Genomic DNA, 23,605 nt, shown 5'->3' with positions numbered 1-23,605 from the left:
ATATTTTTAGTATAGCTACAGGAGAGAACTGCCACTCGTTACAGAGTGTACTGTCAGAAATGTGATCAAGAGGATGTTTGTAATAAATGTGTCAGGTCCAGACTGTATATGTTTATTCAGGGTCTGTGCTTTATAGTTAGCACCTTCTTCAACATGTCCATGATGATCTTCAACATGTTTCTGGTTCAGTCTGCTGTCCCCACATGCCTTAAAAAGAGGGTAGTTTCTGCTAGAAAAGAGGGTGATTTCTTCTTATCCAAGTGACTATCGACAAATGACTATGATCAGAAGCACTCACTTCCATCACTACAACAGTAGAACTCACTATCATCACTACAAAAGTAGCACTGTCTCTTATCACTAGATCAGAAGCACTCACTCCCATCGCTATGAAATGGTCCGATAAACTGGTCAAGAATTTCATCTGCTCCTCCCTGCCAAAATACGTGAACCCTCTACAGTTTGCATATCATCCATACAGATCAAAGGATGATGCCATTTTACACCTCCATCATACCTCATAATGTCATCTGACCAGCAGGCAAGTGTATTATTCCAGAATTCTCTTCATTGACTACAGTTTGACATTTAACACTATATGACACACATACTCACAAGAAAACTAGTGGACATGGGACTGAGTACTTCTACTGGGCAGGTGGATCTACAGCTTCCTGACTGGCAGGTCACAGGCAGTGAGAGTAGGATGGCACATTTCAGCACTCTCAGACTGAACACTACAGCCCAACAGGGATGCGTCCTGTGTCCTGTGCCTGTTGCTGTACTCCCTCTACATGTTCCCACACACAGCTCTAACACCATCGTCAAGTTTGCTGGCAACACTTCTGTGACTGGACTGATCACAACATTGATCCCACTCAGTGCAGTATCTGACTCAGTACGGACACAGCAACAGACTGTTACTGATGGTCAGCAGTTCAAAAGATCTGGTGGTAGACTTTACAAGGAAGCAGTCAAGAAGTTACTTGCTCCTCACCAGTGACACAACACCAGTAGTGAGAGTGAGCAGCTTCAGATACCTCACTCTCAAACGTTGGACACATCACATAGACTCAACAGTCTAGAAAGTGCAGCAATGCCTTTATCTACTACAGAGACTGAGGAGATTTGAACCCTCACCACCCACCACCAGTTTCTACCACAGCACGACACCAAGCAGCCTGATAGGGAGCAGAAACAGCACCAACCACATCCACAAGGCTCTGCAGTAGGTGGTGTGATTTGTGGAATATATCATTGGTGGAGCTCTTATACACCTACAGGACATCTACACCAGACGCTGTGCTGGAGGATCATCACAAAATCCAGCCATACACATTATGTCCTCTTTACACTGCTGCCATAAGGAAGACACTACTCCAGCTTGAGGAAGAACTCCGAACACCTCAAAAGAAGCTTCTTCCCATGGGCAGTGTGTATTGTGAATGACGCCAACACACACTATCTAAACTTCCTCCATGCCAGCTGATCCCAGCACTGACCTCCACAAACACCAGCACTTTAAACAGCACCTTAAATGATCTTTCATCCTATGTGTGAACAGTCATATACATCTCATGAACAATGACCCACATCTGCTCGTAATTTCATATTACTTTTATTACATTTATATAGTTTGTACATTGAGTCTATATTCTTGTTCCATTGTTACAGTTTGTATATATATATTTACTTTATTATTCATTACCTATAATGAATCGGTCATAATCGTGCACCTTAAATTTCCATTTTTTCTGATTTCTACATAATTTCATATTACCTTCTATAGTATTAAAGCAAATTATACATACATATTATATCAATATATGTCACGGTTAGTCCCTCCCAGCTTCTGTGTTCCATGTTTTCCGTGTCTTGTGTATTTTAGTTCCCTTCCGTAGTTTCGTTTTCTCTGGCCCTCGTTTGATTGCTCACACCTGCCCGTCTACCCTGTTAAGTTCATGTATTTAAACCCTGTCTTCCCTGTGTTTTGGCGGTTCGTTATTTGAATGCGTGTATTTATGTGGTTGTATCAAAGCTCCTCTGTGTTTCAAAGCCTTCATTTATGCTGGCCTGTTTTGTTATCCTAGTGTTCGTTCTTACTAGCGTCTTTGTTATAGCTTGCTTCCCCTGTCTGCCTTCGTGTGTCTTTACTAACCTTCGTTTATCCTAGCCCTTGGTTTATTTATGATGTATCCCCGAAATCTCCGTATTGTCTCTTTGACCCTGGACTACCCTAACGACTACGACTTTGGATTTGCCCCTAATAAATTTTGGTCTTCTCTGCACATGCGTCCTTAGAGCTCACCGTTACAATATATATAATCATAATCATAGTATACATTGTAGTATATATTAATATATAATGTGTTATTTCACGGGTTCTTCATCCTTTTAATTGCTTCTGAAGGTGAAACCAGTTTTCTTGATATGTATACATACTTTATAAGTCTCCTGTCTGAAATATCCTGTTTTTGTTCCATACTACAGTTTTACATTTTGCTACCTCTTACCTTTACTACAGTACACTTACAGAATACACAGTACATGAGAGTGAATGAGCATCTAATAATGAATGTGTGTAAAGAACATCAGCAGTGGTAGATTGTGATGACCTTTAGATAAATGAAGGCATTGTTTATATGTACTCATCAATTCACCATCAAAGAACAATCTATGAACTATAAAAACCCCAGTTAATACAAGACAGCTGCTAAGCTTTTTAAAAAATAGCTTAATAAAAAGCACATACCTTCACTGAAGTCTTCACAAAATGTTAAACTTCAAGGTTTAATAACTAGAGTTAGTTTGTGGCTGTTTGAGAAAAAGGGACACCTTTTATAGGTACAGGCCTTCAAACCGAAGAGGAGGAGTTAACAGTTTCCAAATGATTCAAACCTTCTACAGATATGGCTGTGTGCTTGTGTGTGTGTGTGTGTGTGTGTGTGTGTGTGTGTGTGTCTGTGCTTTTGTATATTTAAATGAATTGATAAATAGTTATGTAAATGATTTTAACTTAATAATAAATACAAATATTAACAATATCCATTTCCATTTCAATAAGTTGTTTAAACTTAGATTTTATTAATTAAACAATATAATAAAGCATTTCATTAATTATTTATTGCTTCAATAATAATTTCCTAATGATTTGTCTTTGCATATTTCTATACTAATTTTATGCAAAAATATATTCCAAATATGAATCCAAACATATAAATGTTTTTTATGTTTATTAATGTCCATGTTAAGTGTGTTAAGTGTGTTAAGTGTATAATGGCAGGGCCTATATTCAGTCATAAACAGGATTTGATTTGTGGCCCCACCACCCTGACACCTCCACTACTACTGATTATTATCAGTGCCTGATCATTCACATGCTGTCAGTCTAGCTCAACAATAATTAAAATCAATAACTTCTAGAAACAATACCTCCCTCATTAAAGTTTCCATCTTATATAAATATGTTTGAAATAAATAAAAAATTGATAATATTATATAAAGCAGATCATCTGAAGCACAAAAACAGTTCAGCTTGCAAAGTTCCTGCTACAATAATGACCTTTAGGTGGGTAATGCAGGGTGCATTTTTTACTTTTCTTCTGTTTTGTTCAGAAAGGCTCACATGGTTCTCAGCCATCCAGTTGAAGCAGGAACCTCTTATAAGCAGGTCATTTTAAACCTTTCTGCAGAAAATCTTCATTTAAAGATCAAAGCATCTATTATGATTTCTGCACTGTAACTTGTTTACCTTATTTCCTCAATTCATGGTAGTTAATGTAGTCAGGTACAGGATACATTCATAGGACTACTTAGCCTCAAGTTCCAGGTGACAGTTTGATAGTGAATAGCAGAGGGAAAGATAAGAGTCACTAATAAAACAGAGTGTCTTTCCAGTGACTCAAGAAGTATGGGAAAATCTGACAGCAATGATAAACTGCTAGTCTATCTTATCACATCACTGATTTCAGATTGTAGCCTCAAGTTCCAGGTGGCAGTTGAACTGTAAATAGCAGAGGTATACACCATTCCTTTCTGGGGAAAAACAAAACAAAACAAAAATGTGTCACTAATAAAACAAAGGGTGTCTTTCCAGTGAAGGTAATTATTCATTTTGTTCTGTATTGACTGGTGTCAGCTGGATATGGAAAGTCAATAATGTTATATTATTTACACTGTTACAAAGTTCAGAAATTAGATGATTTGTATTATATTTGGGAATTTAATTAAGTTTATCAATAACTAAGTAAATAAACAATTTAATATATTACACAGAACATCCAAAAAAGGCAATTTGTAAGGCCTGCCTAGCCTCATTTTTAAATGATGTGCAGTAGTTTATCTGGGGTAATTATCTGCACTAACATATGTGAAAAAATAATATACAGTATTCAATTAAAATATTATATATGTATAATATATATGTATAATAATGGGTCACAGCCCCTATCACCTTGGTGTTAACTTTCCAGATCTTCTCTTTTAGTCATTGGTATATATTTCCAATTTCTCATATTTCTTTCTTTGTATGTTTACATAATTTGTGACTTATGTGTCTATTACCACTGCTGTTTTCTGCATCTTGTCTATGATCACAACGGTTGGTTGTCATACAGGATCTGGTTTTCTGGTTTTGTTTGGGAGGTTTTAGTTTGGTTTTCCCCAGTGCATCGGGGTTGCCATTTCTTCCCATGGCATCCTTTGTTCTCCTTTTTTCCAAGCTTGGCGTGGTGTTTAGTTTTTCCTCTTATTTGACCTGATCTAATATCTAACTGTTCTGCACATGGGTCCACCATCATTAGAGTGTGGTTGCTCACCCAGACTCCCTCAATAGAGTGAAATATTTATTAACGTAAAACATGAACAACAATGGTGGCACTCACACATAACACTAGTGACAGATATAATGATACATTTAACTAAACAAAGGTTACAAAACATTGAACAAAAGCTAGACTTGTTTAAACAGACTTCACCATCAATGACCAACACAATGAACACACTAGCAGAGGTTTAAATAGACACATGACCCATGCAGGTGCGTGCAATCATAGAGGACATGGTTACAAATGATGGTGAACCCCCTGCACACGACAGTCTGTACTGGGAGACTCGTGGGGGGGAGCATCCCATGACGTGTATAGATAGTAGCTGTGCAAGTAGCTGTGTAAGAAGTGAGGGTAGTGTTTTGTATGTCCTAGTATATATTTTTTTTTCTTTAAATTTTTTTTTTTATTGTTTTGACCTGGGTCACAATTACACCAGTGTGTTTATTTGTCTGTAAATAATAACCTCTGTATTATACACAAATACACCAAACAAAGAGATTACCATTTGTGCTTCTGTTTCTTTTTAATACATATTACCAGTTATGTTAGCCATTCCATTAGCCGTTTATCATTCCTTTCCTTTGTCAAGTTATTTTCTTTGACAATAACTCTAAACATGACCAAACATACCAAAATAACTGACAACCTAGGGAACAAAACACAGGGCTTAAATAAACAAGACAATTAAAGACTAATCAAACACAGGTGAACAGCGAAAACCAAAACAAGGAGTGGACTAGAGTGAACAGACAGGGGGTGGAGAAAAACAAACAAACAAGGAACGGAACAAGGAAATAAAGGAAAATAAACATGACAGGGAAACTATGAAAACAGGGACACCAAGAGGGTGGCCAAATTTGACACATGGGGTTCTGCAGAATGAGGAAATCCAGTCTAAATAGAAATGAGAAGCAGGAGGTGCTTACCCTGCTGCACCTATGAAGTTGTCAGGTTCACTGGAAAGACGTCCTATTTTTCTGATGCATGTTCTCTTTCCCCAAATGGAAAAGTTGCATAACTCTGAAATCCTCCACTTGGAAAATTGGGCAATGTAAGCTTGCAAACGTACTCTGTATCTGTCTAGAGTTAACTACTAAGAATTGAAGAAATAAGGTAAACCCTGACGATAAATTAAAATACAAAGGTGTCTGCCTTTTTGAAAAATTATTTTAGCTATGCCGATCCTTCCTACCAGAGAATGAATTCATTTTCTATGTTTTCGGAAGGACATGCTGCTCAGGACCTTGTGGGATACTTGGATATAAACTTCCCAATTGAATGTTGTCAGCTGAAAGTCAGTAATATCATATAATCTACACTGTTAGGAAGTTCAGAAAGTAGATGATTTGTATTATATTTACAAAATTAATTAAGTTTGTTAATAACTAAGTAATAAACAATTTAATTTATTACATAAAAAATCTGAAATAGACAATTTGTAAGGCCTGGGCAATCAAATTTTTAAATCAAGTGTAATGGCCCAAGTGGTACAGGGCAAGGAGCAGGACATACAGAATCGCTTGACAGAGACAGACCTTTATTGACAACATCGGCACTCATTCCTTTCCTATAATAGAAGTGGTGAACACAAACACAGGCACTGAGATGGTGAACAGAGGCACAAATAGGACTCGAACAGGAGCAATGACTGACAATAATGCACACAGTGACAAGGGTTTAAATACAACAAACATGACAAGACTAAACTGATGCAGGTGTGAGCTTAACAATGTAGGCGTGGTTACAAACATTACAAAGTTAACGAAGAACTCCCACTCCCACTGCACTCGGTGGGCATACCATGTGACCAGTGGAAGGGGAGCATTCTGTGACATCAAGTGCAGGACATTAAGAGAGTAATCATAAATAATTCATAATTAATTATTGTAGCATAAAGTGTTCAGCTCTTTCAGCACATAGTAAATCACACTAATTGTTGTATATACATCTGTTTCATAATTACATGGGAATTACACTGAAACTATAACCAGTCTGTGAATTACAATCATCCAGTGTTATACTGCTGAATTTATATATAGCCTAACCTACATACTGGTGTTGGTATTACATTTACCAGACACGCTTAACCAGAGCAACAAACAATTTCAAGCATGTTACAGTGAAAAGAGAATGTAATGTTAGAAGTCTTGCCCAAAGACTCTTACTACATCAGGCACTTGCTCAGTTTGGGTTTAAGCCCCAGTCCCCCACAGAAGAGGACATGTTGTTACCCACTACACTGCGCCAACCATGCTATCCATGTGTAGATAATGTAAATAAACTGGGATTAAATACAATCACGGAGAGATCATGCCATATGTCACCTGGTTACAAGACACACATATGGTAAACATTAGGGATGGAGCCCAGCACCTGCAGAAAATATTTAAGGGGAGGGCCATATGGGGCCAGTGAAAATCTCAGGGTGGCACACTAACGAAGCGATACAGCACAGAGGAACTACAAAGGTAAAGACACTATATTATAGTGTTTTTATAAATTACATACTGTTAAACTCTTTAAATGTTCTCTTGTAAATATCACATTATAATATTCACATGAGATCAGCCAAGGAATTGATAATTATCTTATCAAATTTAAATGCAACTTCATCAATAAATAAAGAGGGTGGGGTAATAATATTAATAATTTTTAACTGAGAACAAAGGTTTAATTTATGTCGAGCACATTATATTTTTTACAAGTATATTCCATCATTTGAATCAAGTGTCTAATGCACTCATTATTCCCCACTTACATACATACATGCTCTGTAAAGTTTTAACTCTCCACACACCACATTAGCACCTGCTACCAATTACTGTTTTGCAATAACATATTGCAATATTGCACCTTATGACTGCTGCTCCTTGCCCCTTTGCACAATATGCTCAAGCAACTATTTAAATTTACAGGTACCTTTATTTTGTTAGTTTATTCATTGTTGTCTCACTGGTCAGTTTCTAGTTTTGTATTTCCTTGATTTTCTTTCTGGTGTATGGAGGATAAGCAAAGTTTGTTTATGCTGTGCATATGGCAATAAACTCTTGAACTACTGTAACTTGGCAAGTTAAATGTTACTAATGGGGTGGGGCTTGCATTTTCAATATATGTATGTAAGTGAGAAAGTATAGATACATGCTACAAAAATTGTATAAAGCTACACTAACCAAATAGAACTGTAAATGTAATGGCAGTAAAAAATTTACAGGAATATCTGACCAATTGCACAGTAAAAATGGTTGCTACTTTGTAAAAAGCAACAATTTGGATATATGAATTTTAATATGTTTATTTCATTTTGTTTTTCATCAAAAAATTAGATGTGCTGGATGGCTTGATAGAATGTTTGCCTCTTGGTGTGAGGGTCCCAGCTTTGAGTTCCATGTTCTCCCTGGATCTGTGTGGGTTTACTCCTCTGGGGGCTCTGGTTTCCTCCCACAGTCCAAAAACATGGAGGTTAGGTTAATTGGCTACCCTAATAAAATTGTCCTTGTGCAAATATGTGTCTCTGTGTACCCAGTGATGGTTACCCTTCTAAAATTGTGCTAGGATGGTGCTCTGTCCTGGGTGTTGTCCTCTCTCCCTGCACCTGATTCAGTCCCCGAGGAGGCTGACGTTTCTGGTTTAGAGTATGCAGTTGGCTGCTGCTTCTAACTGCTGCATGACTGGATGTAAAAGCTGTGTGTGATTATTGAAATGTGGCCTTGGGATCCTTAAAATGTGCTATATAAGTCTAACTTCATTCATTTTTTGGACATATTCTGGTTGAGTCTTCAAAAGTCTTCACTGTCTTGTTTTTGTTGTGTACTTGTATATAGCTGAAATGACAATAAAACCACTTTGAACTTTGAACTTGAACTTTGAAAAATGCTCTGTTTCCATGGAAACAGACTGTTTTGCCCAGAGCCAATGAGAGAGAGTTCTCTCTGCCGCTCTGGTTTACCCTAAACAGAGTGGTGGGATCATTGGAAGCAGCATGTGTGCAGCTGATGGTACTTTTAATGAGCTACAGTAGAAATGGAAATCACCAGAAACTGAACTTATTTCTTAGAAGTAAAATGATAGGTCATGATTTACTAAATGCTGTTTTCTGTATAGCTGGCCATGTGTGCATGGTACTGAAGCAAACACATACACAGTTTCACTATGTCTGTCAGGTTGTCATTGCTATATTTAGCACTAAAGGTAAATTCCCAACCTGTGGAAGCATTATCAGTTGCAGGAAGGGCAGTGGGGTGGCCAATAGGTTTAGCATGGTGTCTTTCATTTATCCTTCCCAATTTTATCCCATTAGTTCAGTTCCTTTTCTGGTTGTTGTCCACTGTACTGCACTGTGTAACGTGAAGTGGCCCGAGTGCCGCAGGGCGAGGGGCAGGATGCACAGACTCCAAAGTCTGGGACGTACATTTATTAACATTTAAACATAAAACACTAACAGCACTCACAAGAATTATACATGATTAACACAAACAAGAAATGGCTGACATTAAACAAACACAGTTAATAATAACGAAAACATGTAACATTACTATGAAACATTAACACAGTACAACCACACTCTACATCAATAATGACCAATGATGCTGCATGGGTTTACATACACATAGACAAATGAGGTGCAGGTGTGTGCAGGCGCGGCCACAAATGAAGGTCCTCCCACTGCATGTGGCTGCCCAAACCACGTGCTTCACGGGAGGCGAGCATTCCGTGACATGCTGTTTCAATAAAGAACAGTTTCCTTGCAATTTCCTGGCATTTCTTGGTTCTTTTTCCACACAGTTGGTTCCATCTATGCACAAATTGTTGTTTTCAGTGTTCAGAAGTCATTGTTGCTTTCACTGTCAAAGCCAAGTTGATGCACAGTTTTGGTTTCAAGACATAAAATTTATAAAGATTTTATATTTGTGATCTGGTCATTAAAACTGCACATGCTGATTGTCATGGTTTTGTGCTCTAGAATTAGAAGATTGAACTGTCTGAAAAGGATTTCCCCATCAACTCTGGTCCAAAGGGAAACCAGGAAGAGTAAGAAGAGTGATGATGGCAGTATCATGGGAGTTCCTGTAGGTCGCACTCTTGCTCTATCTTATTGGCCAAACAGCAGAAATCAGTAAGATATTTGGCAGCCAAAGCAGACACAAGCAGACTCAAGTGCTTGTTTCTTTGATTCTTTTTCTGTTTAAATACTATTGTACAGAATATAGTTAAAATCTAACATGACAGTCATGTTGTTTGACCAAACCCCCCACAAAGCTTGAGGCATGGGACTGGGAGGAACTGGGGTCTGATGTAGCCTCACTGCACAGACTGAAGGGACTGGCTCAGCACATCACCCATCACACCATCAGAACAGAGGGAGAAGACGGTCATAAGTAAGTAGTGTGACCAATACTGCAACCATAGATAAAAACTACATATTGTGTAGGAGAAATTTACAAAAATATGTGAAACCTTAGAAGAAATTAAATTAATTTATTGTTACTTAGAATGACAAAAATATATGCAGTGAAGGAACGTATTGGAAGAAATGTAGTTTGATTCTATAAAAACACAATATAGCTGGCCTCTTCCACAGGCATATGGATTACCACATGTCTGGCTTTCTATTGCTGTGAACATGGTATCATCAGTTTGGATTAGTTTTCTGTTGGGAAAGAAAGAAAAGTGATAGAAAATGTGCAACACATGAAAGTCCAACAGACATTATATTTGCTTTATTTAACTGCTATTTGACTGTGCAATTCATTCTCATTCCCAACTCATCATATGTTAAAGCTTGGTGTGATGATGACCCTGATAAAGCTGCAATGACCTCCAACCGACTCTACACACACAAACACATACAGAGACACTCACTAGAAGAGTGAGAAAAGTGGACAGATCAGCACTAGGCCTGACATTTACATTTACATTTACGGCATTTAGCAGACGCTCTTATCCAGAGCGACTTACAAAAGTGCTTTGTAATTTACTCATAGAATATATCCAAGTACAGTATAGTGGGCTAGAATTAAACATACCAATGAACTAGAATACTGTAGAATACAGGGATGAATGCTGATACCTAGAAGTGCAAAATACATAAGGTCTATCTTAAACAATGATAAGTGCTATAAACTATAAGTGCTAGAGTTTGTTAAAAAGCATAAATAATGCCCTACAATAAGTACTAAATTAGTCAGTCAATAAGGTCTTCAGTCTGCATTTGAAGACTGCAAGGGACTCTGCTGTCCGGACAGCGAGTTCATTCCACCATCTTGGAGCCAGGACAGAAAACAGTCTCGATGCTTGTCGTCCATGAAACCTGAAGCAAGGTATTTCAAGCCGAGCCGTACTTGAGGTTTGAAGTACTCGAGGTACAGATCGGGCTTTGACCACTGACCTCATGTATGAAGGGGCTGGTCCATTTTTGGCTTTGTAGGCAAGCGTCAAGGCTTTAAATCTGATGCGTGCAGCTACAGGGAGCCAATGAAGGGAGCGCAGCAGTGGAGTAATGTGTGAACTTCGGAAGATTGAAGACCAGTCATGCTGCTGCATTCTGGACAAGTTGTAGAGCTTTGATGGCTCTTAGAGGAAGACCAACAAGTAGTGAGTTGCAGTAGTCTAGCTTTGAGATCACAAGAGACTGCACAAGCACCTGGGTAGCTTCCTGCAAACGAAAGGGTCGAATCCTTCATATGTTACAAAGGAGGAATCTGCAAGACTGGGTTAGATTAGAAACATGAGTTGAGAACGAAAACTGGTTGTCCAAAGTTACTCCCAGGCTATGGGCAGCTTCGGATGGTGATACCAGGGAGTTCTCAAAGGAAACAGTAAGGTTGTGGTAAGGGTTGAGAGTACCTGGGATGAACAAAAGCTCAGTTTCACTGTGGTTGAGCTTCATCAAGTGGTGGGCTGTCATCCATGATGCGATGTCAGTCAAGCATGCCAAGATACGTCTGGAGACCTGCATGTCAGAGGGTGGAAAAGAAATAAATAATTGAGTGTCCTCTGCATAGCAGTGGTAGGAGAAACCATGAGACGATATTACATCACCAAGAGAACGTGTATACAAAGAGAAGAGAAGAGGGCCCAATACTGAGCCTTGTGGAACACCAGTGGAGAGTCTACACGGTTTGGATGTGGATCCTCTCCATGTCACCTGATAGGACCATCCATCCAGATAGGACTGAAACCATCTCCAAGCAGAGCCAGTCACACCAAGCCTGGAAAGAACAGAGATAAGAATGTTGTGGTTCACTGTGTCAAAGGCTGCTGAAAGGTCTAGAAGAATCAAAACAGATGACTATTTGGCAGCTTTAGTGGCATGAAGTTTCTCAGTCACTGCTATGAGGGCTGCTTCTGTAGAATGTGCCAGTTTGTGGCCAGACTGATTGGGATCATGCAGCTGGTTCTGGGTGACAAAAAGAGATAATTGATTATAAACTACTCGTTCAAGTGCTTTTGAGAGGAAAGAGAGAAGTGATACCGGTCTGTAGTTGGTAATGCTGGAGCTGTCAAGCGTGGCCTTCTTGAGGAATGGTACCACCATGGCACTTTTGAATGCAGTAGGCAAGTATCCAGAAGATAAGGAGTTGTTGATGACAGAGATAAAAGGAAGCAGATCTCTTGCGATTGTCTGGAACAGAGCGGAAGGAATTGGATCCAGCAGACATGTCATCAGATTGCTGGAAGTCAGGAGTTGAAGAATTTCATCTGTGGAGAGAGGAGAAAAAGAAGTCAGAGAGTTGGATGTTGGGGAATGCACATTGGTTGGAGGAGTGGGAACAGAGGAAAAGGACTGGCAGATTGCTGCAACCTTCTCCTTAAAGAAGGTGATAAAATCCTTGAGAGTAAGAGATGAGGTAGGAGGGGGAGGGGGAGGATTAAGGAGAGAAGAAAAATAGTGAAGAGCTTGCATGGATCAGATGATGATCATTTGAATTTCTCTCTGTAGTAGGATGACTTTGCAGATGTTACTTCCAGTGAGAACTTGGAAAGGAGAGACTTGTATGAGCTAAGGTCTGAATCTACATGAGATTTCCTCTACCACCTCTCTGCAGTCCTTAGTTCTCTCCTGTGGCAGCAAAATGTTTCTGTTAGCCAGGGGGCAGGTGGGGAGGACTTAGCAGGTCTAGAGGAGAGAAGGTACAGAAGATTAATTGATGAGGAGAGCGTAGAAATGAAAGTATTTGTAACTGTATCCAAAGAGAGAGAGGGTAGAGAGTCAGGGTGAGGAAGGATGGACAAAATAGTAAAAGTAAGGGAAGAGGGAAATATGGAGTGCAGATTGCGACAGAGGGAGGAGGAACATGTTGGAGAGGCCTGGATGGAAAGAGAAGGCAGGGAGAGAGAGAAGGATAGAAAGTGATGGTCCAAAAGGTGGAGGGGTGTGACTGCGATGTCTGATGTTGTGGTGGTATGGGTGAGGATCAGGTCCAGAACATTGCCTGCTTTGTGAGTCGGAGGTGAGTGGCTGAGGGTGAGGTCAAATGCTGTCAACAGCGTAAGGATGCAGGAGGAATGCAGCTTGCCTGATGGAAGGTTGAAGTCACCAAGGAGAATCAGTGTATTTCCTTCAATGGGGAATTGATGCAGGAGGATGTTGAGCTCATCAATGAAGTGATCTAGGAAACCTGGAGGCCAGTAGATGACGATAAAAAGTTTGGTGGGGAAAGACACTGTAAAAGCATGATATTCAAAAGGCAAGATGGAAAGTTTAGAGAAGGAGTGAAACGCCACTCTCGAGACATTGATGCTTTCTCTCTGCCATATTATAGCTGAATTGTATTTAATTTTATTTTGCATAGCTCAGTTTATACATGTTTTGTTTAATCCTATATTCATTAGTGTTGTTTCAATATTACTGGTATTGTATCTTCATTATTTCTCTTATGATCTGTTGTTAGTGGACCCCTTTGAAAATTAGACAAAAGTATTCTCTCCTTAATAAAGAAGCAATCAGTCAAAAAATATAATATTTTAATAATAATAATAACAATAAGTAATTATTTCACAATATTTCTATAAAATGTAGCTCACATGAGATGAAGAATCAGATGACTTTGTTGCCCCCAAATGAACCAGTCTATGCTCCACAGAGCAGGCCCCCCACATAGAGGAGGCCATGTTTAAAATAAATTTAGTACAGAGTCCCTGATGCATCCAGGCCACCAGGTGTCGGTATAAGGACTGTTTCGTAATGTGAAAAAGAATCACTGAAATAATGATTTATAGTAACTTTAGTAAAGCTGAACTTTATTTAATTCAAAACAAAGACAGTAATTACAAAACTCTCTCTCTCTCTCTCTCTCTCTCTCTCTCTCTCACACACACACACACACACACACATTCTCTTTTACTCTGCCTTACTTATTTAGGTGACTTTTATTTTCTTTTTTAAACATACTTTAAACACACATTGTAGTCACTCCTCCCTTCTTATCTTACACCTGAACCTTATCATTCACATGTTTGTATGTATGTATATAAATCCTTGTGTGTGTGGATTTTCACTGATTGTATTTAGAAGCTTTACTTATGTTGCCTGTAACACCACATTCAGTTTCACATCCTCTTGCCATCCCCCATCCTTTAATTAATGTGCCTGTAATGACATGTTCAGTTTCATGTTATAATGTCACTCCCCCCATCTGAGCCTGGTCATTTGGACTTGTAACAGTATATGACAGGTTTCACTGAGGCCCCTTCCATATTCTCTAACCCAGTGACAGCATTTTGTGTGCACTGTTGCGTAGGAGATATAGGTCTCCACTGAGGATCACCTGTACCTGACTGTACTGTCTGGCTCCCTGAAGGTTCCATGTCTGATGTATCATCATCAGAATGACAGAACAACAGAACACACAATTTCCACATCTTCCTGACACTGTGCACTTTATTTATGACTGAGTTTTATTTATGATAATAAACCATCACAAATGCAGCAAAGATTTAACACACATATTTTTAAAATCAGTTAAACTAAACAACTCTGCTCCTCTATAATCAATTAAACTGAAGAAACTCTGTTGCTCAATTGAGGGAGTTATAGACAAATGTTCTAGAATTCTATAGCAATACATATGCACCTAAATATCCATACATGAAAGATTTGATTGTGTAGTAGTATTCATATATGTATGTTAGTTACTTAAAAGCAATAATAACTTGTATTCCCTTTACCAACAATAAGAAGTTGAATACCTTATCCTAGAGTTTATGGTGAAAGAGAAACCAGAAAATAATTTAAAGATAATCTATTTAATCAGACACATGTTTATGGTCACAATTTGATTGATTAACACATCTCTTGTTGAATATCCAGTTACAAATGTATATACTGTCACATTCTGTAAAATCATGTTCAGCCTGGTTATGGATTTCTTAAATGGGTTTCTTGTCTAATTCTCCTTTCTTTGAATGACTTCTTCAATCTCCTTCAGGAGTTTCTCCTTTGTGTTTTTAATGTTTAGACCAGCTTTCTCCAAAAGATTACTGATCATATCCTCACTGTAAGCCAACTGAAAGGTTGTGTATTTGTTTTCCCACATCTTAACTTCACCTGAGGAAACACAGACATTGATCATGTATAACTCTGCTGTCTTTGTTACTTCATTTCAGGATTTGAGGAAGATGTGGTTTGTGCTCATGACTTGCATGCACAGTGAAGCTAGTTACACTTCTAAAGGTTTGTTTACTGTATATTATAATTACCTTTACAGTTCATAGCATTAAAAAGAGGCATGTGAATCACAACTGGAGCATTGGGGTTGTTCTTAAACACATAGAAGTCCTCTAGTTCTTCAGTATTCCCTGGGTGTTCAACTGTAGGGAACGGGATCTGAAGAACTTTACTCATTTGAGCAACTTGATCCACTGTCTATAAGAGGAAAAATCAGAATGTTCTTAATTAGCTATGTGTGGCTACAATAATAGTTATAATTTAAACCATAAAAAATTAAGCACAGTTAAAATGTTTGTGATATTGCTTTATATATTTATTGTTAAATAAATTCCTAAACATTTTCCTCAAAAAATGCAAAGATCTGTGAATATGCATTAATAAACCAATTACAAATGCCCACTTCCAAAATGTGAGTACGGTATGCTTGCTTGAACACATTGTCTACTACACTATTATAAAACACCAAATATTGTCATCACATGAATAGACAGCTAGGTAAGTGCTGGTGAATTAGCTCACATGTTTCAGGTAGACACCAGTGGGATTTCAGTAGGCTCTCTGAGTCTAAATTTGCATTATCTCAGCAATTTATATGATTAGCACTAGCTAGTATTGTCAAAGTAATAAAGATTTTGCCACAATCATTTTTGTTTGTTCATTGATTTCATTTTTATCAGGGACAGTGCAAATTCATCATCATAAAGCAAATGCACTAGCATTATTCAACTGGCTTATGAGCTTCAGTCCCTGCGGCGGATACACAACACACAAGTTCAAATACGCAGCATACATACAAACAGCAATAGAAAGGCAAAAAGATTCACAAAGGCATTTGAAGATTCACAACAGCAGTCACAAAGGAGGTGAAAAAGGTATCCACACACCATAAGCAACCAAGATTAGCGCTAACAAAGGGGTATTGATACGCACAATCATTGGAACAAAGTAACTACTAACAGGTGAAGCGCGGAACACTGATAACAAGGGGGGGGCGTGGCCACATGCAGTGGAAGGAACATAAACAGAGAGAACAAACAGAAAGAACAAAGAGAAGGAATATAAACAGAAAGTTAATGGAGACATGTTGGACAAGGGGTAGAGGACTATGACACTTTTAATGTTATAAACCTGTTCTGGCAAAGCATTTGTATAATTTGAGAAAGATGACTGACAAAAAATTATTCCTAAATGGAACAACAAAACTGCCTCTCAAGGAAGATCTGATGACTCATCTTAATAAAGTCTACAATCTTAAAAACAACACAAGCATTTATTAAATCTATCATTGTTTCCAGCTCAAAGGATTGTATATGGGGATGTTAGATTTGAAGTTTTTAATATAACATATATAAACAGACCTTATTAAACAGACCTTATTATATAGATTATATAATAATTTATATAATAAGGTCTGTTTACAGACTCCTGTACTGCTGTGCTATTAGCTTGGCCAGATGGTCAGTCAGTACATTAGACAAGGAAGAAGCCTTGCATGAAAATCTAATTTTGCTGTCTCTGTAGCTAAACTGCTTCTTAAAAACTTCAAAATAATCTAGATTAGACATATACATTAATCCGTTGAATCACTTATTCCAGTTCAGGTGTGTGGGGGACCAGAGCCTATCCCAGCAGCACAGGGCAGGAGCTGACCCAGAACAGAGCAGCAGAACATCACAGGGCAGGATTCAACCCAAAGCAGGACACCAGTTCATCACAAGTCGGCACACTCACACCATTCCAATTATTGTGAAAAATCCATCATACCCAGACCCATAGTTAGCCATCCAAGAAGTGTATTTTTGAGTGTAGGGAATCTTTAATATTACACGTTCTGTGTGTGTCTGTGTGTTTGTGTTGTGTTACCTCAAACTGAACTCCAGAATTAAAGTCAAGGGAAATGATGAGGTCAACGTTTCGCTCCTTTCGCAGTATGGACAAATAAGGTGAGTTGATTAACAGACCAGTGTCCTCATATTGTCTTGTCTTTGACTTAAGGATGCTGGTGTGAACGTCATCAGCTGATAATGAAAAATAGACAATATTCAGTTCCTTTTCTATTACTTCTGCTGCATTAGGAATTAAAGTTTTCTAGGATGTTTACAATGTTGTTAGAATGTCCAAAGTGTGTGTGTGTGTGTGTGTGTGTGTGTAACAATAAATTATCTAGATTGGATTGTTTAGAGCAATAAATAAATTGGATAGAGCAATAACTAAATGTTATGCCATGTTTAGAAAGAACATGTGAGACACTGGAAAATGTAAATGTATGTAAATATTCATAAGGCTCACACAAGGCCAACATAATACTCTTAGGCCAAAGGGAAGGCTAGAAACAGATCTAGAATGATCTTAAAATGTATTATTTAAACTTTTATAAAGCAGATATCAGCCTTGGGTTTTGCATTGCCACTTCAAATTATGAAGTATTTGAGAACTGATGGCACTATCTAATAATTCTAGAGCAATTGCGGACAAGCAGGACACCAAGAAAGCTAGCATTGTTAGTTGGAGACAATCTAAACTAGCAGAACCTGCTGCAATGTACGCTAATGTGATTATTAATTAAGTTAAGGAGCCATGTTTATTGGCTACTATGCAACATTGGTTGGAGAAAGTGGAGGAAATCAAGCAAGTCAGTAAGGTGCTGGTGAGTCTGCATGTAGATATGACAGACAGCAATGGTAGCAATGTTGGGCTACAAATGAATGTGGAAGGGTTAAAGTGGTTAGATGTATTCTAAATGAGGATCTCAGAGATTAAAGTGTTATAGTTACTTCCATTTTGGGTTTTTGTGCCTCTTTGCTTTCAGTTTTGTGTTGGAGGTCCTACAGGAGATGGCGCTGCTACAAGAGCAATAACAAGTGGCTAGTTCGTCATGTGGCCAGTCGAGAGCTGATTGATCTACAGTGTCATTAGCAATTGCTTAAATACACTTGTTGAGAATGTGATGTTGCCCCATTATGTATTGAGCGGTAGACTATGTGGTCACGGTAAATGCAGGACTTCTAAATAGGTTCTTTTAAGAGGGCCTTATGAGACATCCAATTGCTTTGTAAGCTTTGAGAAGTGCTTAGGTGTTATGCCTAGAGTACTATGAGAAGTACTGATTTTCCACCTGTCGTATGTGCCTAGGAGTGTAAGGGTGTACAGAAATATATATTTTGTTGTTTATTCATATGTTCTTTCTTTTAGAGCTGTAGGAGTGGGTGTTATTTTCTTTTGCCCTTTTTCTCCTATTTTTGATATTAAGTGGTTAGTGAAGTTTTGTTGTAATTTCTATTTATTTATTTATTTCTTATGGAAGTGAGTTTCCAGAGGGTTGTTTAGTGTTTTGTTTGTTATGTTGACCTACGCCCACCCTGATGTTATGCTCCCGATATTGGGTGTTTGATTAAATAAATAAGTATAATGATAAAGTGGTTAATTCTATTACAAATCTTGCATCTCTGTGTGCTTTCCTTTACAGTACATTAGGGTTGTAACAAAAGAATAAAACAGCTCCATGTGCGAACCAGTAGAGGACATTACAAAATGTGAGTAACTAACTGAGGCAGATGTACTGTGGACTCTAAGCAGAGAGACTGTCAAACAGTGAAGCAGTCAAAATAACTGCAATCAGTTAAGGTTTTACCATTCAATAAAATAACACTTTTGCATTAGTACAAAGTCTGGCAAGATGTGCATTCTATTTTGTTATGGACATGTTGCAACTGGAAGTTTAAAAATGCTTAAGCATAATGTAACAACAAACACTAAATTGACTAATTTCGTCAACCTCCTACTGCACTTGTGCCCTCTATGCAGATCTGGCATAGTAAAATAAATCACTTAATAGCAGTGAAGGTTCTTAAAATACAGTACATTTATCAACATAAAATGTCTTATGACTAATATAAGTACTTGCTTACTGATATTGCGCATCTACATGCAACTGTTCACAAGAAATCCCATGCTGAATACACTGTGTTTTTTTGGTCAAGTCGCACAACAATCTTTTTTCTGTCATTTTGTGAAATGGCCTTGTAAAACATGCTTCTGGTATGACTCCAAATTTTGTCATAGAAAATGAAATTACCATCAAAGCAACTGTGTGCCATGTTTAAATAGTATATAGAATCTTAGAAAAGTTCTTTATTTGCTTGCTCACATCTTTGTACAAAAATGTGTTCTTTCTTTTGTAACCTAAGATAAAGAGCTATTTTCTTTGAGTTACACTAACCGGGAACCAAGGTGCTGGGGGCTACAAAATTACTTCACAAGTGGAAATCAAGGTAAATATTGGTAGTTCTGGTTGATTAGTTCGATGTTGTAGTGTTCTCTGATCTTGGCATTTTGGTTGCAGACGTTTCATCAGCAGATGAGGTGACAATTTCAGTGCGAGCATCATACTGTGTTTGGCCTGTGAGTTTTGTCATAATATTTGTTTGTTCATGGGCCTTGTTTGATCCTTGAATGCCATTGGTTGTTTTTCTAGACGTTGATTGGTTATTCAACTGGGTTTAAAGCCAGATCTGGGTCGCAGCTTGTAGGCTGGTTTCTGATTGGTTAGTTGATTTGATGTAGTGCCATGATTTGTTCCATCATCTTCAGGCGGTGCACTGGTTGGTGGGAGGCTAAATGCTTGTTGTTGTGTAGGACAACGGGCTGCATTTCTTTCATTGGGCTGAGTATTAGTTGGTTGATTGACTGATCATTTTGCTCTGACCCATGTATCAATGTTTGTTCTGGTTCTTGTGTCCAACCTTGATTAATTGGTTGGGTTGCCATTCTGACTGTCTCACTGTCTTCTGGTCCAGTTTCTTGGTTGGTCCTCTTTTGGCTGCTCATGTCCCTCTTCCGTATTGGGAAATATAGATGGTCTAGTTCAATGTGCTTGTTCACGAACTTATCCATAGAGTACCATGTTTGACCCAAATGTCTACTTCAATTTGATTTCTGAATGATTATTGTGCTACGATACACCGATTTAACAATAGAGAAGTGTTTCTGAAGGGTAATCCACATAACCAGATTATATAAAGGAATGAACAGACTAAAAATGGAGAAGTGATTCTGAAGGGTAATCCACATAACCAGATTACACAAAGACACAAGCAGACTAAACAATAGAGAAGTGTTTCTGAAGGGTAATGTAATATTATTGTCATTAATGTGATTGATAGTTAGTGAGCCACAACTAAAAGAAATGAAACACCAATTAATGTAAAGACAGACACAGAATAAACAAACGGGAAGAGCAAGGAGCAAAAACAGATTATCAAGATTGGAAGGTATAAAACTAAAATACAATGACTGATGAACCAAGGAAAGAAAACAAGAATACAGAATGTTTAGGGGAAGATGAGACACAGGTGATCACTTAAACTTTCATCAATCATACAATATGAAACATTATATTCAATCATATAAACAAAAAACTTTTTTAAAAGTGTTTCATAACCAAAATAGAATACTAGATTTTTATTTCCTACCTTTCATCTTATAGAGAAAGTTGTATGTTGTTCCCCAGTCCCACTGAGAAACTTTCTCTATGCACTTAGCAATGACTTTCCAAAAATCTGACAAGATAAAATTAAAGCATACGATTAAAGCACTGCCATCTGATTTTAGTTCTGGCTTTCAAAAGGAAGAGATTACCAGTGGAAATTGGGGGAAAATGCAGTCTTTTCAAAAATAAATGTAAAGAATGTATAGAATTACTCCAGGACAAGTCCTAATAATTTACCTCTTGGAGGACAAGACCTATAACACACATCACTTCTGGACAGAGCTGCCACCATTTTGTCCTGAACTGACATGATCCATGTTTAATGAATCTGTAGTATCATGGCAGTTCCTGATGACTAAAGACTGGTTTACATAATGTCCTACTTAATTATGACTAGTAACTGGTTTAATTAATGCCCTAATTAATAATGACTAATGACTGGTTTACTTAATGTCCATGATCCACTAGGAGACCTCTCCTTCATTCCACACTACAGGCTCTAGTGAAATCAGTTCTATAAATGTCAGGAGGTTTTTCCTGATCAAGAAGATTATGGCTTTCTGAGCAAGATTTTTTATGACTTATCAGGAAGACTTGGTAATTCTAAAACATCTCTTTCACAATTTAAGAAAATATAAAAAGGTCATGGGATTATAATATAATAATTAATGAAGAATTATTTTGATACTTGGTGTTTCAGTAGGTTTGACTGCTGTCTTATTTTAGTACTGTGAAGAAAAAATAATCTTTCTTCCATTTCTCAGGTGCAGTAGTTTGACACAGGCAGACTAAATATTAAATGAAAGCAAGATGCATGTTTTAGTTACACTTCCTGCCATGTACATGTAGAAGAAATACATTACCAGCAGAAATCACTGGCTCGTCCAAGGTTCTGGATCCATATTTTGTGTCCTGCTTCTTCAAACCTGTATAAACATTGTACACTAAAATGACAGGGTCATTGTTCTGAAATCCATCAGTAACGCACGTCTCTGGGCCATTACTCACCCTTCATCTCTGGGAACCAGTCAAAGAAAGAATGACAGACACACAGGGTGTGTTTCTTTAAGATCTCTTCTGTGATTGTATCATGAAGTTGTACCTTTTGTCCATCTTTATCATGCTTTCCTAAAGAGAAAAATGTTTTTGTAGCATGTGTGTATTTTTAAATGCTACTATAAACTGATACTATAATAATGAACAAATAATAATACCTTATTATAAAAGAAACAGCCATTCTGAATATTGTGTCAGTAGAAACCCTGGATTATTCCATTTAACATACATATTTATTGCTTCAAATAGTAAGAGTTTAAATAATGCATGTACTGTTCTTTGAACTATGGAATATTTAGGTGAACAGAACCTTCCAGTAGTTCATTCATGTTGGTTACGTAAATCGAAGGGTCTTTTCCTTTGTGGAAACTGATATTCATCTCCAGAAGGTTGCACAACACCTGGTAACCTTCCTCCATATGTGGTCCTTGTAAAGTGGTGAAAGTTGATTTCATCTCTGATAGTCAAGAAATGAAAAAAAAAAAAAAGTTGTGTTCTGGATTGCTAATATTATTGCTAATCATTAATAGAAACACAGTCACATTGACATTTTTACAATTAGTTTTCTTGAGTTTTGAGAATTGAACACTTATTAATATACTGATATAAGGCACATTTCCATACGTGTGAAAAAGTGTAGTATTTGTTCACACATCCTGTTTCTTATCTCTTGCACATCAGCTAGGGCACTAGCACACAGACCTGCAAAAATTAAAAACAAATGAACAGAAATAAGATTCACAAGATTTACCACAGAGAATGCCAGGCAGGAGCCTGATTAAGTGTATGGGGTTCTGATTATGTGTAAGGGGGGTCTGGTTAAGTGTAGGTGGAGTCTAGTTAAATTTAAGGGGTGTGAAATTAAGTGTAGGGGGAGTCTGGTTAAATGTAGGGGAGTCTGGAAACATGGTTCTGTTTCCCAGGTGACTGCATATTGGATAGAAATGAGCAATTGACTTCCCCATTAGACATAATAGTGATGTATTCCACTGGTGGGTTTAGACAGGCAATAATGTTTCAGTGAATCTGATGCTGTAAAGGATCGTCTTAAGACTTTAGCAATGATTTTACTGGGATGAGGTTCTCTGCTAAGTCTGGTCTGTTAGCCTACTTGAACATGGGTATTGAATAAATAATAATTTTCTGTAATAAAATTAGTATTCTAACTTGTTTTGGTAGTCTGTATTTCACAAACGAGATAGAATCAGAGTACAGCCTAACTTGTGTGGTACTGTGATGGTGTCTGATAATATAAACAACCAATTCTCATTCCCAACAAGTTATATTTTTGACACTTGGTCAGAACTAAGAAGGTGCCATTTTGTGTCAGATTTCAACACATGGGAGTCCCACAGACTTCAAACTAAATTCTTCTGCATCCAGATTTGACACTGAAAGTAAAATGGAGCCTGATCCATTCATAATGTATAAAGTAAAATAGAATTTAGTAGCCTATCTGGTACAGTTAACTGAAACTATATAGGCTTTTATGTTGTGTTTATATTTGTGATTCGTTTCTCTCATCAGACCAAAGCAGAAAAATATATTTTTGCATTTAGAAAG

General features: G+C 37.7%; 1 protein-coding gene across 1 annotated transcript in view; it reads right to left on the bottom strand.

Annotated features, from left to right (window-relative positions):
* Window positions 1–15,168: 15,168 nt before the first annotated feature.
* The window catches only part of LOC113568103 (cytosolic phospholipase A2 gamma-like), a 24,132-nt gene continuing 15,695 nt past the window's right edge, over window positions 15,169–23,605 (bottom strand). Inside the window, exons 9-16 of the mRNA XM_081715721.1 lie at window positions 22,667–22,744; window positions 22,353–22,499; window positions 21,995–22,114; window positions 21,850–21,912; window positions 20,970–21,056; window positions 17,362–17,516; window positions 15,528–15,693; window positions 15,169–15,375 (exon numbers count right to left, since the gene is read on the bottom strand). Of these exons, the coding sequence (XP_081571847.1) occupies window positions 15,215–15,375; window positions 15,528–15,693; window positions 17,362–17,516; window positions 20,970–21,056; window positions 21,850–21,912; window positions 21,995–22,114; window positions 22,353–22,499; window positions 22,667–22,744 (977 nt within the window). The 3' untranslated portion in view covers window positions 15,169–15,214. The remainder of the gene's footprint in view (window positions 15,376–15,527; window positions 15,694–17,361; window positions 17,517–20,969; window positions 21,057–21,849; window positions 21,913–21,994; window positions 22,115–22,352; window positions 22,500–22,666; window positions 22,745–23,605) is intronic.

The sequence above is a fragment of the Electrophorus electricus genome, chromosome 6 (genome assembly GCF_041902795.1).
Source record: "Electrophorus electricus isolate QZ-2024a chromosome 6, ASM4190279v1, whole genome shotgun sequence".
NCBI classification, from domain to species: domain Eukaryota; kingdom Metazoa; phylum Chordata; class Actinopteri; order Gymnotiformes; family Gymnotidae; genus Electrophorus; species Electrophorus electricus.
The sequence above is the reverse complement of the archived record's forward strand: the minus strand, read 5'-3'. Positions and strand labels throughout refer to the sequence as shown.